Source organism: Crassostrea angulata, chromosome 5 (assembly GCF_025612915.1).
Source record: "Crassostrea angulata isolate pt1a10 chromosome 5, ASM2561291v2, whole genome shotgun sequence".
Taxonomy (NCBI): domain Eukaryota; kingdom Metazoa; phylum Mollusca; class Bivalvia; order Ostreida; family Ostreidae; genus Magallana; species Magallana angulata.
This window is the reverse complement of record NC_069115.1, coordinates 52,704,052-52,715,600: the sequence shown is the minus strand read 5'-3', so window position 1 is coordinate 52,715,600 and position 11,549 is coordinate 52,704,052. Positions and strand designations below refer to the sequence as shown.

Here is an 11,549-nt window from a genome sequence, read left to right as displayed (position 1 = left end):
CACTTCCTTGAAAAATGTATGTTCTTTTTCTAATCGGCTTATACTGATCAATCGTTTTAGCTAAGGAGACTTGATCAAACATATATCTAACATTTATGCCGATCAATGTAAACATATTTCATTTCTTAATTTAATATCTATGATAATAGAAATTGTCTGGATTGATAAAATTGTCAAGAAGGAAGCAATTTTAAACATTTTAATTCTTTACAATGATAGATAAATCATTTTTTTATTTATATAGTATTTATCACCAAAGTCATATTTTTCTGCTTTCAGAAAAGATGAATCTTTTTAATTCAAACAGATGATTTTAACACACTTTTTTTCTAGAAATCAAGAGATGGTTGGTTTTCAAAGTTTTGTTTATTTCAAAGTAGTTTCAAAGGTAAATAAGTTGGCTGTAAAGAATCTAGATTTCTGCTTTACAACTTCCCTGTACAAGTAAATCGAAGGTTAATATAGAATTGAGTTTTCTGTTCGAAATCCTACGCACACACAATTTCTCAGAGCACTGTACAGACACTAGTATGCATATATTTACATATGAAATCAGTTTGTAGTTTTCAAAAATATTATCTTTAAAAAACACAAAAAACAACAACAAGTACATAATGTACATGTATATAAAAAAAAAGCCATTGTAAAACTGAAAACAATGAATTTTAAGCAGTAGTGCAGTCTAATGAGCATTGCAAAGGGGTAAAATTGAATTCATAAGTTGTTAAAAATCATATTTGAAATACGTTAGCGAAAAAAAGGAGTACAGTTACCCACTTACGAACTACTATGTTCTACAAATTCATTGAATTGCTTATAGCACGAATTAAAGTATTTACACTTTATGGCTAATTTTGTGTACATGTCTTTGAGTTTTGACATATGTTCTGACAGCTAATAAATAGTTAATAAATGATTTAAAAAAATAATTTTAAAATAAAAATAGGGAAACGATTATCGACACTTTAATAAATCCAATTCTGCTAATTTGCTAGACCTCTAAAAGAGCCTTAAAACAAGTTTGGATATTTAATTAGATATATCTTAATGAAGAATACAGTCACGCAACTAGACAACATTCACAAGGGAATAGTTAAATTGATGTAGTAGATTTATTTCATATCCTGAAATCTGAAATATAATAAGATAAAATCATTGATATTAGCGACACGTACGTTTTTTGTTTTACCAATCAAGCAAACACGAGATTCAAAATGAACAAAAAGTGTCTCATTATTATTTCATTATTATCAATATTAGTTATTAGCATACCTTTTCAGCATCCTCCTTTTAAAGATTCTGTTTAATGTCTAGGACTTGGGAAAGGAATGCTAATAGGAGGGTTTCCAGGAGACATCAACTGTAATAAATTATCAAAAGCAAGTTTTAGGTAATAAATATGATAATTTGTGTTTATTCAACATTGCTGATCACATATACTTGATTGTAAAGAATATATATCAAACATGCATATGTCTTTTGTCTTTTTTTAAATACAAGTCTGCAATTTTCCGTTTCATCATATGAAAAGAAAAATGTAGTTAAATTGGAAATTGTTACTATCCTTTTCAAAGGTAAAAGAAGTAACAAAATAATTGATAAGAAAATGATTTAATGATTATGCATTAATTCCCAATTAACTTTCACGTTTAAATTATTAACACAAACATTTCAACTGTATAGAGAAGCCCTGACTATCTCGCTGCAAAAATAATTGTGTCGTGTTAATTTGCAAATTAATTGATTCTTTATCTTAAATTTTCTTGAAGGAATATAATTTTTTCTTTGATTAAAAGTAGAATCAACATTCTTACTTGGAATAAACACTCTGTCCCAGGTGGTTTACTGCTGTCCTCTAAACCCCTTCCAAAATCAACTAGCCAGGCGTTCTCAATGTACAGAAAATTACAAGGTCGTTTTCTTGTACATAAAACAAACAAAGATGGGTCATCTTCCCTTCCCTTTTCATCCTTTACTTGAATTATCCGCCACTGGGCACCAGTTTGATCTTTGTATCTTTTAGAATAATCACAATAAAGTTTGCTAGTCATGTAGAGGTATTCTTTTAGATCTGGGGACTTAATGTAAAAAAGATTGAAGGATTCTTTAACAGCCTCGAATTCAAATTGGATTCGAACATTATCAACATCTGTTGAACTTTTCATGGCTCTTGCGGCCCCATAAGACGGGAAGTTTCTTCCAAGTAGGATTGACGTATTCTTAAATGGCTGGATAAGAAAATTTTTTCCATCCAACACCTTTTGTAAATTTTGTAGTGGAAGATGCATTTCCTCGAGATATGTTGTGAGTTCCGTATGTTCGGCTGGGTCAAATACTGCTAAAACGTAGATGTCTTCAAGACTTGGGAGTGAAAACAATCTCAAAAATTCTTTGTTATCTGCTCTCTCTTTTTCGATATATGTTTTCAATGTACCACTTGTGCTTGGACTATAGTTATTTGCCTCAACACAAGTTTTCAATCTGAATAAGAGAGCATGTCGTAAGGTGGATAATCTAATAAACAATGTCAACAGATGGAGACATGTTTTCATATCCTCTCCTTTAGGGATCATGCTTGTGATGCGACTTTTTAGATTCCCTATTTGGTCTACTCCAATGTGTATGTCAAAATTTGAAATTAAACTGTGCAATGAAGGTTCATCGACGTTTTCTTTTATTTCTACCGCATCAATTAAGATTTCAGTTTTTGTAATTTTTTCGGCCAATCCGGAAAATTCATGGACAGTGAAATTTCCTAATGTACATTTTGGATCCAGTAATTCTTTCAGATCAACGATGCGAAACATGACCTTGAAAAAGTAAACCACCAAAAACATAACTTTTGGCGTTAAACCAGCCCTTGAATAAATGATATTTGCAGATGAAACACATCCTAACACCCTTATAGCTTCAATTATGGAGCATTTTCCACTTTTTTTCTGGAATCCATCTCTTGAGTTCCATAGTGCATCGATGAGAACAATATCTTTGTCAGTTAGTTCACTAATATTTGCAATGATATTTTGGATGATATCATTTGTGTCATAACCAAAGGATTTACAAAAAGAATGAATATTCTCAATTTTTGCTCTCGAAGAAGTATGTGGCACATCCATCTAGTGAGAACAAAATATATATTCTACTGAACTAATTACATAAGTCTCGATTTAAAGCATGCAAGAGAAAAGTTATAACTACATGTGTAAGTAAACATTTCATGAAAAGAGAAATTAAACAACGAGGAATTGCTTTAAAGATACAGTACGGCGCGTCGTATTAAGAAACCGACTTCGGGTTCGGTATTTTTGTACTACTCATAAATGTATAAACTGTAAGACAATTACCGACTTAACCATGAAATAAATCTAATTATTTCATTAGAATTAATGATTACATATAACCCATAAATAGGTATATTGCAAAGTGTGTAGGGGCTCAGCCTTTTATACTATTACGCATGTGTATCTACACTTATATGTTAAGACTTTTTGCCAATAAACTAAAAAACGCCTGCACAATAACTCTTTACACCTTTGGTATTTAATACCTGTTATATGATGTCTGTAAGCTGTTATTGAATTTTAACTGAGAAGTAATATTGTAAAATTAATCAATAACCTACTATCATTTTCGAAAAACCAACTCAAAATAGCAAAAATGCGAGTAAGGTGGTGGACACGCCTTGAAGGATCCAAGTCAGTGGGAGTTAGCATTGAAATATATCCTGGCAATGAAATAATATTGAATGATTACGTAAACAGCAAAAATACTTGGACTATATATAGAAGTTAAGGTTTGATAAATGCTGAATAAATGAAATAAGGCGATTCGTTTTTTGATTGCACGAGTTTAGTTTTGATAGATAGAAGCTAGCGAAACGCGACCGTCGGCGAGAGAATAGAACTTTACAGAAAGGGATAACCAAGAACGCGGTTCGACTAATGAAAAATCAACGTCATGGCGAAAAGTGTAGAATGGGTTCATCGCGTATCGTGGGGAAATATTTATACCCTGGGTGGGATATTTTTGGTTGATACAAAAAAGTTAATGAATAAAATAGAACAATATTAGCTTTGATGGAGAGGGTTTATTTTCGACAACGGGGTGCCCAGGAATGCCGTTAGAATAATTTTACACCATGACGGAAAGTGTTGGGCGAGTTAATCATCGGGTAGATACTTTGGATATGATATCGTTGGTTTAAAAATGCTAATTAATATGCATACATTAACATTTCAATTTCATACATTTTTTATACCACAACAGATTGGTAGTAAATCTTAAGACATTAATTAATAAACAAGGAACATATTGTGTTGTAAGTCTGTATGAATAAATGATGTATAAAGTGAAATTTGAGAGAAGGGGGTTACCACTCTCCCCCTTTTTTTTCCCAAATCAGTCTTTTTATCTGAAATTCTTATTTTGGACAGTGATGAAAACTGAAGTGAAATTTGACCTAAAGTACAAAATTGAGAGATATGACGTCCTATAAATACCAAATCGCTGGTTAAAAAAATATCATTGTTATCATTTTCCCCTAAGCTGCAACAAAAAGAATTAAGGCCATGTTCATGTATGTATCATCCAATTCGGTTTAGATTTTTCATTCCTCAGCTAAATATACAGCTATGTAATGTTTTTTATACTTCAATTCCAAAGAGTAGGTTAATCTTGAAAACAATTAAGAAAAATTCGGACACCCTATATTTTTTCCAGTAAAAAAAAATCAAAAGATATGAAAAAAAAAATTGCATTGACAAAAACTGGTAAAATTAAAATAATAAATTTGAACACACGCATGCACACAGCCACACCCACGCACACACACACATGCTCTACGGCTAAGAATTTATTATGTATTCAGATATGCGTTTGAAAGCACAAAGTAAATCGCCATTAAAAAAAAATCAAATAAATTTGGCATATGAAAAGGAACAAATGAGACTAGGCGTAAATGTAAATGGGCTTAATCAACCAAATATTAAAAAGAACCACTATTCTGGTATTAATATTCTTGTTATATAACATTAGGTTATACTGTTTAACTGTATAGTAGTGAATCTTTTAACAATTATCTTTTTAAGGAAGATATATTTTATTAAGGCTTTTTGAAAAAAAAATTAAAGGTTCAAGTACCTTTAAAATAACACCAAAAGGTATATACTTATTTATAAGACAATGCATCTTAATGTTTACCTTACATTGACGGTATTCTTATAAACCGGTACAAACGTAAAAACTTCAATCCCAGTAGAAATAAACATAGTCTTGTGAACGCTTAATTGCTTAACTTCCCGGACATTTACGTCCGCGTAGACGACAAGGAAAAAATATATGTATATAATATCATTGGTCAAGGTCAACTGATAAACAGGGCTTTCCTGCTGTAAAACAGAAAGTCGATTGATATACATTGCAGAACACGACACTGCGATTCAATTTGATTTTGTGTATTTGAAGTTACTAGAAATATCGACTGTTCTACAGACGCGGATGAAGCAAATGCCTTGAAAGTAGATAAATCATTATCATTGTCAAAAATTTGAATTTAAACGACTTATTGTATACTATTCTGAAATATTAAAGGATCCGGAGGATAAATGGATGCCATAACAACCTTTGAACTTTTACTAAAAGCCCTATCTAAAATACACCCTAGTCGGTATACTTTTACTAACTGTAAACATGTAATAACATTTTGTCCTAGGCACACATGTAATAAACAGAATTCGAAGAATAGAGAGAAAAGTGCGTCTTCCTCTCTTGGCTTTTAATTTGGGTTATCGAGTTGCGTGTATCTCTCCGGACTACGTTGGAATATTCTTTTAAGTAACGGGACAACCACCAGAAACATCTTTTTTAGGTTTCTTCTCGTCCGTCTTTCCCTGTCGTTTGGTAAATCACACCCCAAACACGAAACGTAGTCATCAACAACCCACATATCTACAGCGATTTTTGTACATCTCTGGCATTGTCTTTTCTCATTAAACTTATTAATCAAACATACGTCTTCAGTCATTTCCGATTGGATGATCTGCCTTAGTTTTTTAGCATAGTTATCACTATGACCAGGGTATAGAGTGATAGCAAACTTTTGCCACATGACCGCTAGTTGAAGTATGCTTACTTTCAAACTTGTAACCATCATCTGAGGGTGATGGGTTGCTTTTGCAGTTTCTCGTAACGATGCTAGACTTCTCAATTCAACCAAAAACCTGTCTTTGTTCATTATGTAGGAAATATGTTTTTCCTGTATATTTTCACATCTTTCAATTTCGTGCAAAAGAAAGGCAACTCGTTGTAAACAGCGTACATCTTTTTGGATAGCTAATTGATAATATTTGTCGCTGTCACTAAGAAAAGTGCAAAAGAGTTTATCAATTCCATGTGCGTGCCATATGCAACTTATTAACACTCCACACAACCTCAAAAGTTGTCTTAAAATTGACCCAAAGGGAAATTCATCCAAAAAATATTGACAACATATCGAAATCATCTGTTGTAATGCATGCATCGTATGTTCATCAAAGTTGTCACCTTTTGTTGAATCTACTGTTTTGGCTATTTTTTCCAGTAAAGGGTTCAACATAATTAGCTCTTCAATTCCTTCATATGAAATGTATTTTTCAATTTGGTCAATATCATTTGCAATCATCGCATGTTCCTTTTGCAAAAAATCCTTGATCTTTCTAAAGTTTGTAATCCTGATTTGGACATTTCGTGATTTCATCTGTGTGAAAGAAGGCATTTCCTACAAGTGAAAGGATATCAGATAAAAAATTTAAATAAATTTTCTTTTATTTCAAATCACATACTAAAAGTATGTGATTATGTCAGCAATGAGCCGATTGGAATTTTTTTTTTGAATTGTGGTGAATTGTCAATATTCAATTGAACTAGATATCGTTACGAGTAACGTGTAGGTCTTCCGTCAGACTGTGTTCTATATGATACAATATAATATCGATAATCTCTGCCAAATCTGAGATCCGGGTGGAACTTAGTTTTTTGTGTCGAGACTGGAAACGGACAACCAAAGTGATTAATGAAATTAAAAGCTGTTTTTTTTGCACATTTACCTAGTGTACATCACTGTTTATCATGCTAGATGAAACACCCAAGAAAATCTGTTAAAATTATTAAAAATATGAAATGTTTGAACCCTTCCGGTGAGTACTGGAAGTTACGGTTGACAAAATTAAACCAGTTAAACACATCTTCAATCAATTGTCTATTATTCATTAAAGGTTCGTGTCTCAATCACTTACAGCGACTAAAATCTGTAAGTGCTTCCGGTGACAACTGGAAGTTATGACGAACAAAACAAAATGATTTAAAGACATTTACAAGTATAGGTCTATAATCCTACAAAGTCTGAATGCTCAAGTCCTTATCATTTGTGAGATCTCTTGTATACTTTTTGTCGCGGGACAGGAAACGGACGACAGGAAATGAACTTTGGAAAAAGTGAAGAAAAAATCCTTGAGATAACTTTTTTTCTATCACTCCTGAAAATTTCAAGAAAATTTATCGCACAAAATGGATCGTAAAAGTTACAAAATAAGCGATAAATCGGTACCGGAACAAACATATAAAACAAAATCGGACGGCAAAAATATTAAACACAAAAACAATTCAGATCACTTCTAATCATCTGTGAAAATATGGTGTTAATCGGCTGGACAGTTTCTGAGGAATCGCGTGCACAAAATTTGTGGAAAAATTAAATGATAATAAGAAACAGTACGAAAACTATAAGGTTTTCCGTTGGAATAGGAAGACCATAAATATCGCTGCTTCCTTTTACTTATCACCCCGCGCAACTTGTTGCAAAGGAAAGAAAGCATTGCTGCCGAGTGTGTGTGGGTGTGTGTGAGTGTGTGTGTGTGTCTGTCTGTACGTCTGTCTATATGTCTGTCTGTGTGTGTGTGCGTGCCTGCGTGTCTTCCTGCCTGCTTTTCGAAATACTTAGAGTAAAACTAGTCCAAAGTTTAGAGAAGATTATTTTCTCGTCAACATTTATTACCGGAAAATCGTTTTGTCACCTTATAATGCTAAAAAATGATTCCTAATTCCTTGAATAATGCATTTCTTCCAGCAATATTCATTTGCCTAGGCGGTGCTCTGCTTAGCAGTATTCTTTTTTCATTTATTCTATTGAGTGTCTTGCTAAATCAATGATAGAAAAGTATACCCAGAAATTGAAGTCGGAGATGAATTCTCGTTGTAATCAGAATAGTGCAATTTGTGGTCGAAATTATAACTCTTTATCCTAATGTTGCATACAACTGCTTCCAATTTGGTTATTTACTTGGTTTTTCTATTTATAAGAAGTAAAAAATGAAGCAAAACGCATTGAATATATTTTTTTTGGCAATTCGTTTTTAAAGAAATGTCGATTGTAACAAATAATATCTTCTTCTTTATAATATTTATTTGTGTTTTGAATGTACTTTAATTTAGAGCAGTTTGCAAAATATATCATAATATAAAATTGATAAGTTGAAACAGAAGAAATCTTATAAACGTCTTTATAATTGATATTCCAAATCCTTTATACATGAAAATTAAAAAAAAACCAATATTTTGTTTCAAAGTAACATGTTTGAGGCATCAGTAATTTGGCTTTTAAACAATTGGTATTAGATCGTTTAACCAACCTGTAATTCATCGATAAGATTCCTTTCCATAGGTCTTGAGACTAATATTGGTGATTCTCCAATTGGTATCAGCTTAAAAAAATATTTTAAATCAGAATAAATTTATGGGCTTTTTCATTAACATTGCATCACAAAAGCACGTTGGGGTATCAATCTGCTGGACGTTGCGTTTAAGATTGTGATATTTTTGTAATTTGTCTTGAAGCATTTGATTGTTAGAAATGAAATTTAGTAATATAGACTATTTGTTTAAAAATCCAGCTTTGGTTTATCAAGCATAGATTTGCAAACCCTTTAAAAAGTTACTATGTTGTGAACTGCTTTGAACAAAAATTAAGATGCCTGCGTTAAACACAGGCTATTACATTAAAACAAGGGAAAAATAAAGTGAGATACTGAATTAGATAGGACATATTATTCATGCTGTTATAAAAATTTTAATAACATCAAAAATAAATATGAATACTTACTACAAATAAGCACTCATCGTTGGGTTTAGAATGATTTACAAGACATTTTCTGTCTTTTTTCAGATAAACGAATCTACTTGGTCTTTGTTTTGCACAAATAACGAAACAAGACGCTGTTTTGTCGCCACCATCTGATCTGTAAACCTGTAAAACTCTCCACTGAGCAGCCCTGTGCATTGCTTCCTGTCCCTGTTTGATTGTGTTTCCCTCAATATACACGCATTTGTCTGAATTTGGGGATTGGATGTAGAAAAGATTGAAGGAGTTATCTTTAGCAATGAATTTAAATTGGTTGTTGTCAGTGGAGAGTACTCTTTTAGTAAATGTCAATGTTACAGCGTTGCTGAAAATTGAATTTTCTCTAGCCAGAAAGACAAAAGGATTTACAAAAGATTGGATCAAGAAAATTCGGTCGTGAAGCATTTCTCTCAAATCCTGAAAAGACAGTCGCACTTCCCTAAGATATGCTGCCAATTCTGTGTGCTCTGATGGTTCAAATTCAGCTACAATTTCTGTGCTTTCTAGATTCGGCAGAGAGAAAAACTTCAGAAAACAACGGTTATCAACTCTTTCTTTTTCGATGAAGTTTCTTAACGTATTTACTGTACGAAGAGAATATTGTCTCGCTATTAGGCAATTCATTACTCTTAACAAAAGTACATGACGGAATGTGCACATTCTCAAAAATACTTTCAGATAGTTCAAATAAGGTTGAGATTGATCTCTTGGTCCATACATCATCTCTTTGATACGATTTTGGACTATTCCAATCTCGTCAATTCCAATATAAATATCAATATTTGCAATAAAGTCACTTAAATCGGGTTCATCGAAGTTTTCTGTCAATTCTTGCTCATTAAGAAATATATTAAGTGTTTTAAATCGCTCGGCCAAGTCAACATAATCATATCCATCAGTCGTGCTGTCACCTAGATCTAGCATTGCTTCAATATTTGGATTGCATACCCTAAAAAAAATATTTAGAAAACAGTCAGCCAAACGAACAACGTCAGATGATACGCCAGTGACGTGGACAGGCGATCCAACTAGCATCAAAACTTTTCCTAAAATGTGCACTGCCGTAATAATGACATTTTGTCCTTCCAGGATTGCTGACTCTTTGATGATTCGAATAATACATCTATAGTTCCCAATGCCATTTCTGATAATTCTTGTGCATTTAACCTAATTGAATTGATAATATCCCCAACGTTAAATCCCCAAGATTCACAGAGAGAGTTGACATCTCCAAGTTTTTTATCGATCAAAGCCTCTGTACTCATTCTTTTACATCTTCTGGTTTTTAAATGTCCTCTTCCTACCAATATAAGAAAAGGATTTGTATATAGTGGTTTTAAAAAATAATTATGTGTTTGAGTGATCAAATAATACCTAATCTCTAAGCAGTATAGTTTAATGAAGTACATATATTCCAAATTTACCGTCAGTTTCACATCAAATAATGCATTACTACTACTTGATAAAAGTTCTTTAATCTATCCTCATATATTAATAGCCTGATATAAACAAAAATGTATATGTATCCCCTTCTCCAGCCCCTCCCCTCTCGGTTGAGAAGCGATTTCCGTCTTCCTAATAAACTAGAACGAGTACAAAAAAGAAACAACATTGTTCTTGCAGTGTAGAATTTTTTGTCAATGAATTTTTAACATATCAACATAAACTAAAAAAAACCTAAAATCTTGTTCTAACGTGTTCGCGCGTTCCTATAATTAAACGCACGGAATTTATATCCGCGTATAATCGCGAGAAGCACTCCTCGCGGATTTCAAAACCTCGCCATTATTTTCTGAGAGGTTAGAACTATAAAAAATATGGATAAACGTTCCGCGTTTGTGATTTTATATTATCGCGATTTTATAGAAAACGGCGGGATTGCGGAATTAAGTACTCGGATAATATAAGGAATTTACAGAATCCACCACTTTTTTTAAAGCAGTCTTTTATGATCTAGATAATTATTCAAAATGACAATAATGCCAATTTTTCATCTAAACTAAACTCGTCGTTGTTGATTAGACATGTGCTATAACTTTACGTTTGATTAATACATATTGGTATGTTTAGATTAAACTAAATTTCTTTTAAGGGGACCTAGACACGATTTGAGGCCAACGTTTTACAAACATTTATTTTTCAATTTTTAATGTGTAGAAAGATTTATATGGGTATTGTTAATGTTTCCTCTAAGTTTGAAATTCTTAGTTATAAACAAAGCTCGTCTTGTTAGCGTTTAGATATGTAATATTGGAATAAGTTTCAATTAAATGGTGCTTTCTCTCGGTGATAATATTATTCATGAACTCATTGAATCAGATCATTATGTTTGCCACGAGTCGTTTTGTAAAAGAAAAGTAAATTTCATTACTTTACATTATTTGTAAACAAATATAAG

The 11,549-nt window shown here is 32.2% G+C and overlaps 3 protein-coding genes across 3 annotated transcripts; all 3 read right to left on the bottom strand.

Annotated features, from left to right (window-relative positions):
• Window positions 1–1,253: 1,253 nt before the first annotated feature.
• On the bottom strand, window positions 1,254–5,265 carry LOC128182795 (uncharacterized). The gene is made up of 3 exons (XM_052851546.1): window positions 5,200–5,265; window positions 1,815–3,116; window positions 1,254–1,360 (listed from the first exon to the last, which is right to left on the bottom strand). Exons 2-3 carry the CDS (start codon window positions 3,114–3,116, stop codon window positions 1,304–1,306), a joined length of 1,359 nt encoding a protein of 452 aa, XP_052707506.1. The 5' UTR covers window positions 5,200–5,265; the 3' UTR covers window positions 1,254–1,303.
• A 48-nt stretch (window positions 5,266–5,313) lies between these two features.
• LOC128185499 (uncharacterized) lies at window positions 5,314–6,751 on the bottom strand. The gene has a single exon (XM_052855083.1). It carries the CDS (start codon window positions 6,749–6,751, stop codon window positions 5,774–5,776), a length of 978 nt encoding a protein of 325 aa, XP_052711043.1. The 3' UTR covers window positions 5,314–5,773.
• Window positions 6,752–8,654: 1,903 nt separating this feature from the next.
• Window positions 8,655–10,179, bottom strand: LOC128185498 (uncharacterized). Its single transcript, XM_052855082.1, has 2 exons — window positions 9,134–10,179; window positions 8,655–8,735 (listed from the first exon to the last, which is right to left on the bottom strand). Exons 1-2 carry the CDS (start codon window positions 10,073–10,075, stop codon window positions 8,655–8,657), a joined length of 1,023 nt encoding a protein of 340 aa, XP_052711042.1. The 5' UTR covers window positions 10,076–10,179.
• Between the last annotated feature and the right edge of the window lie 1,370 nt (window positions 10,180–11,549).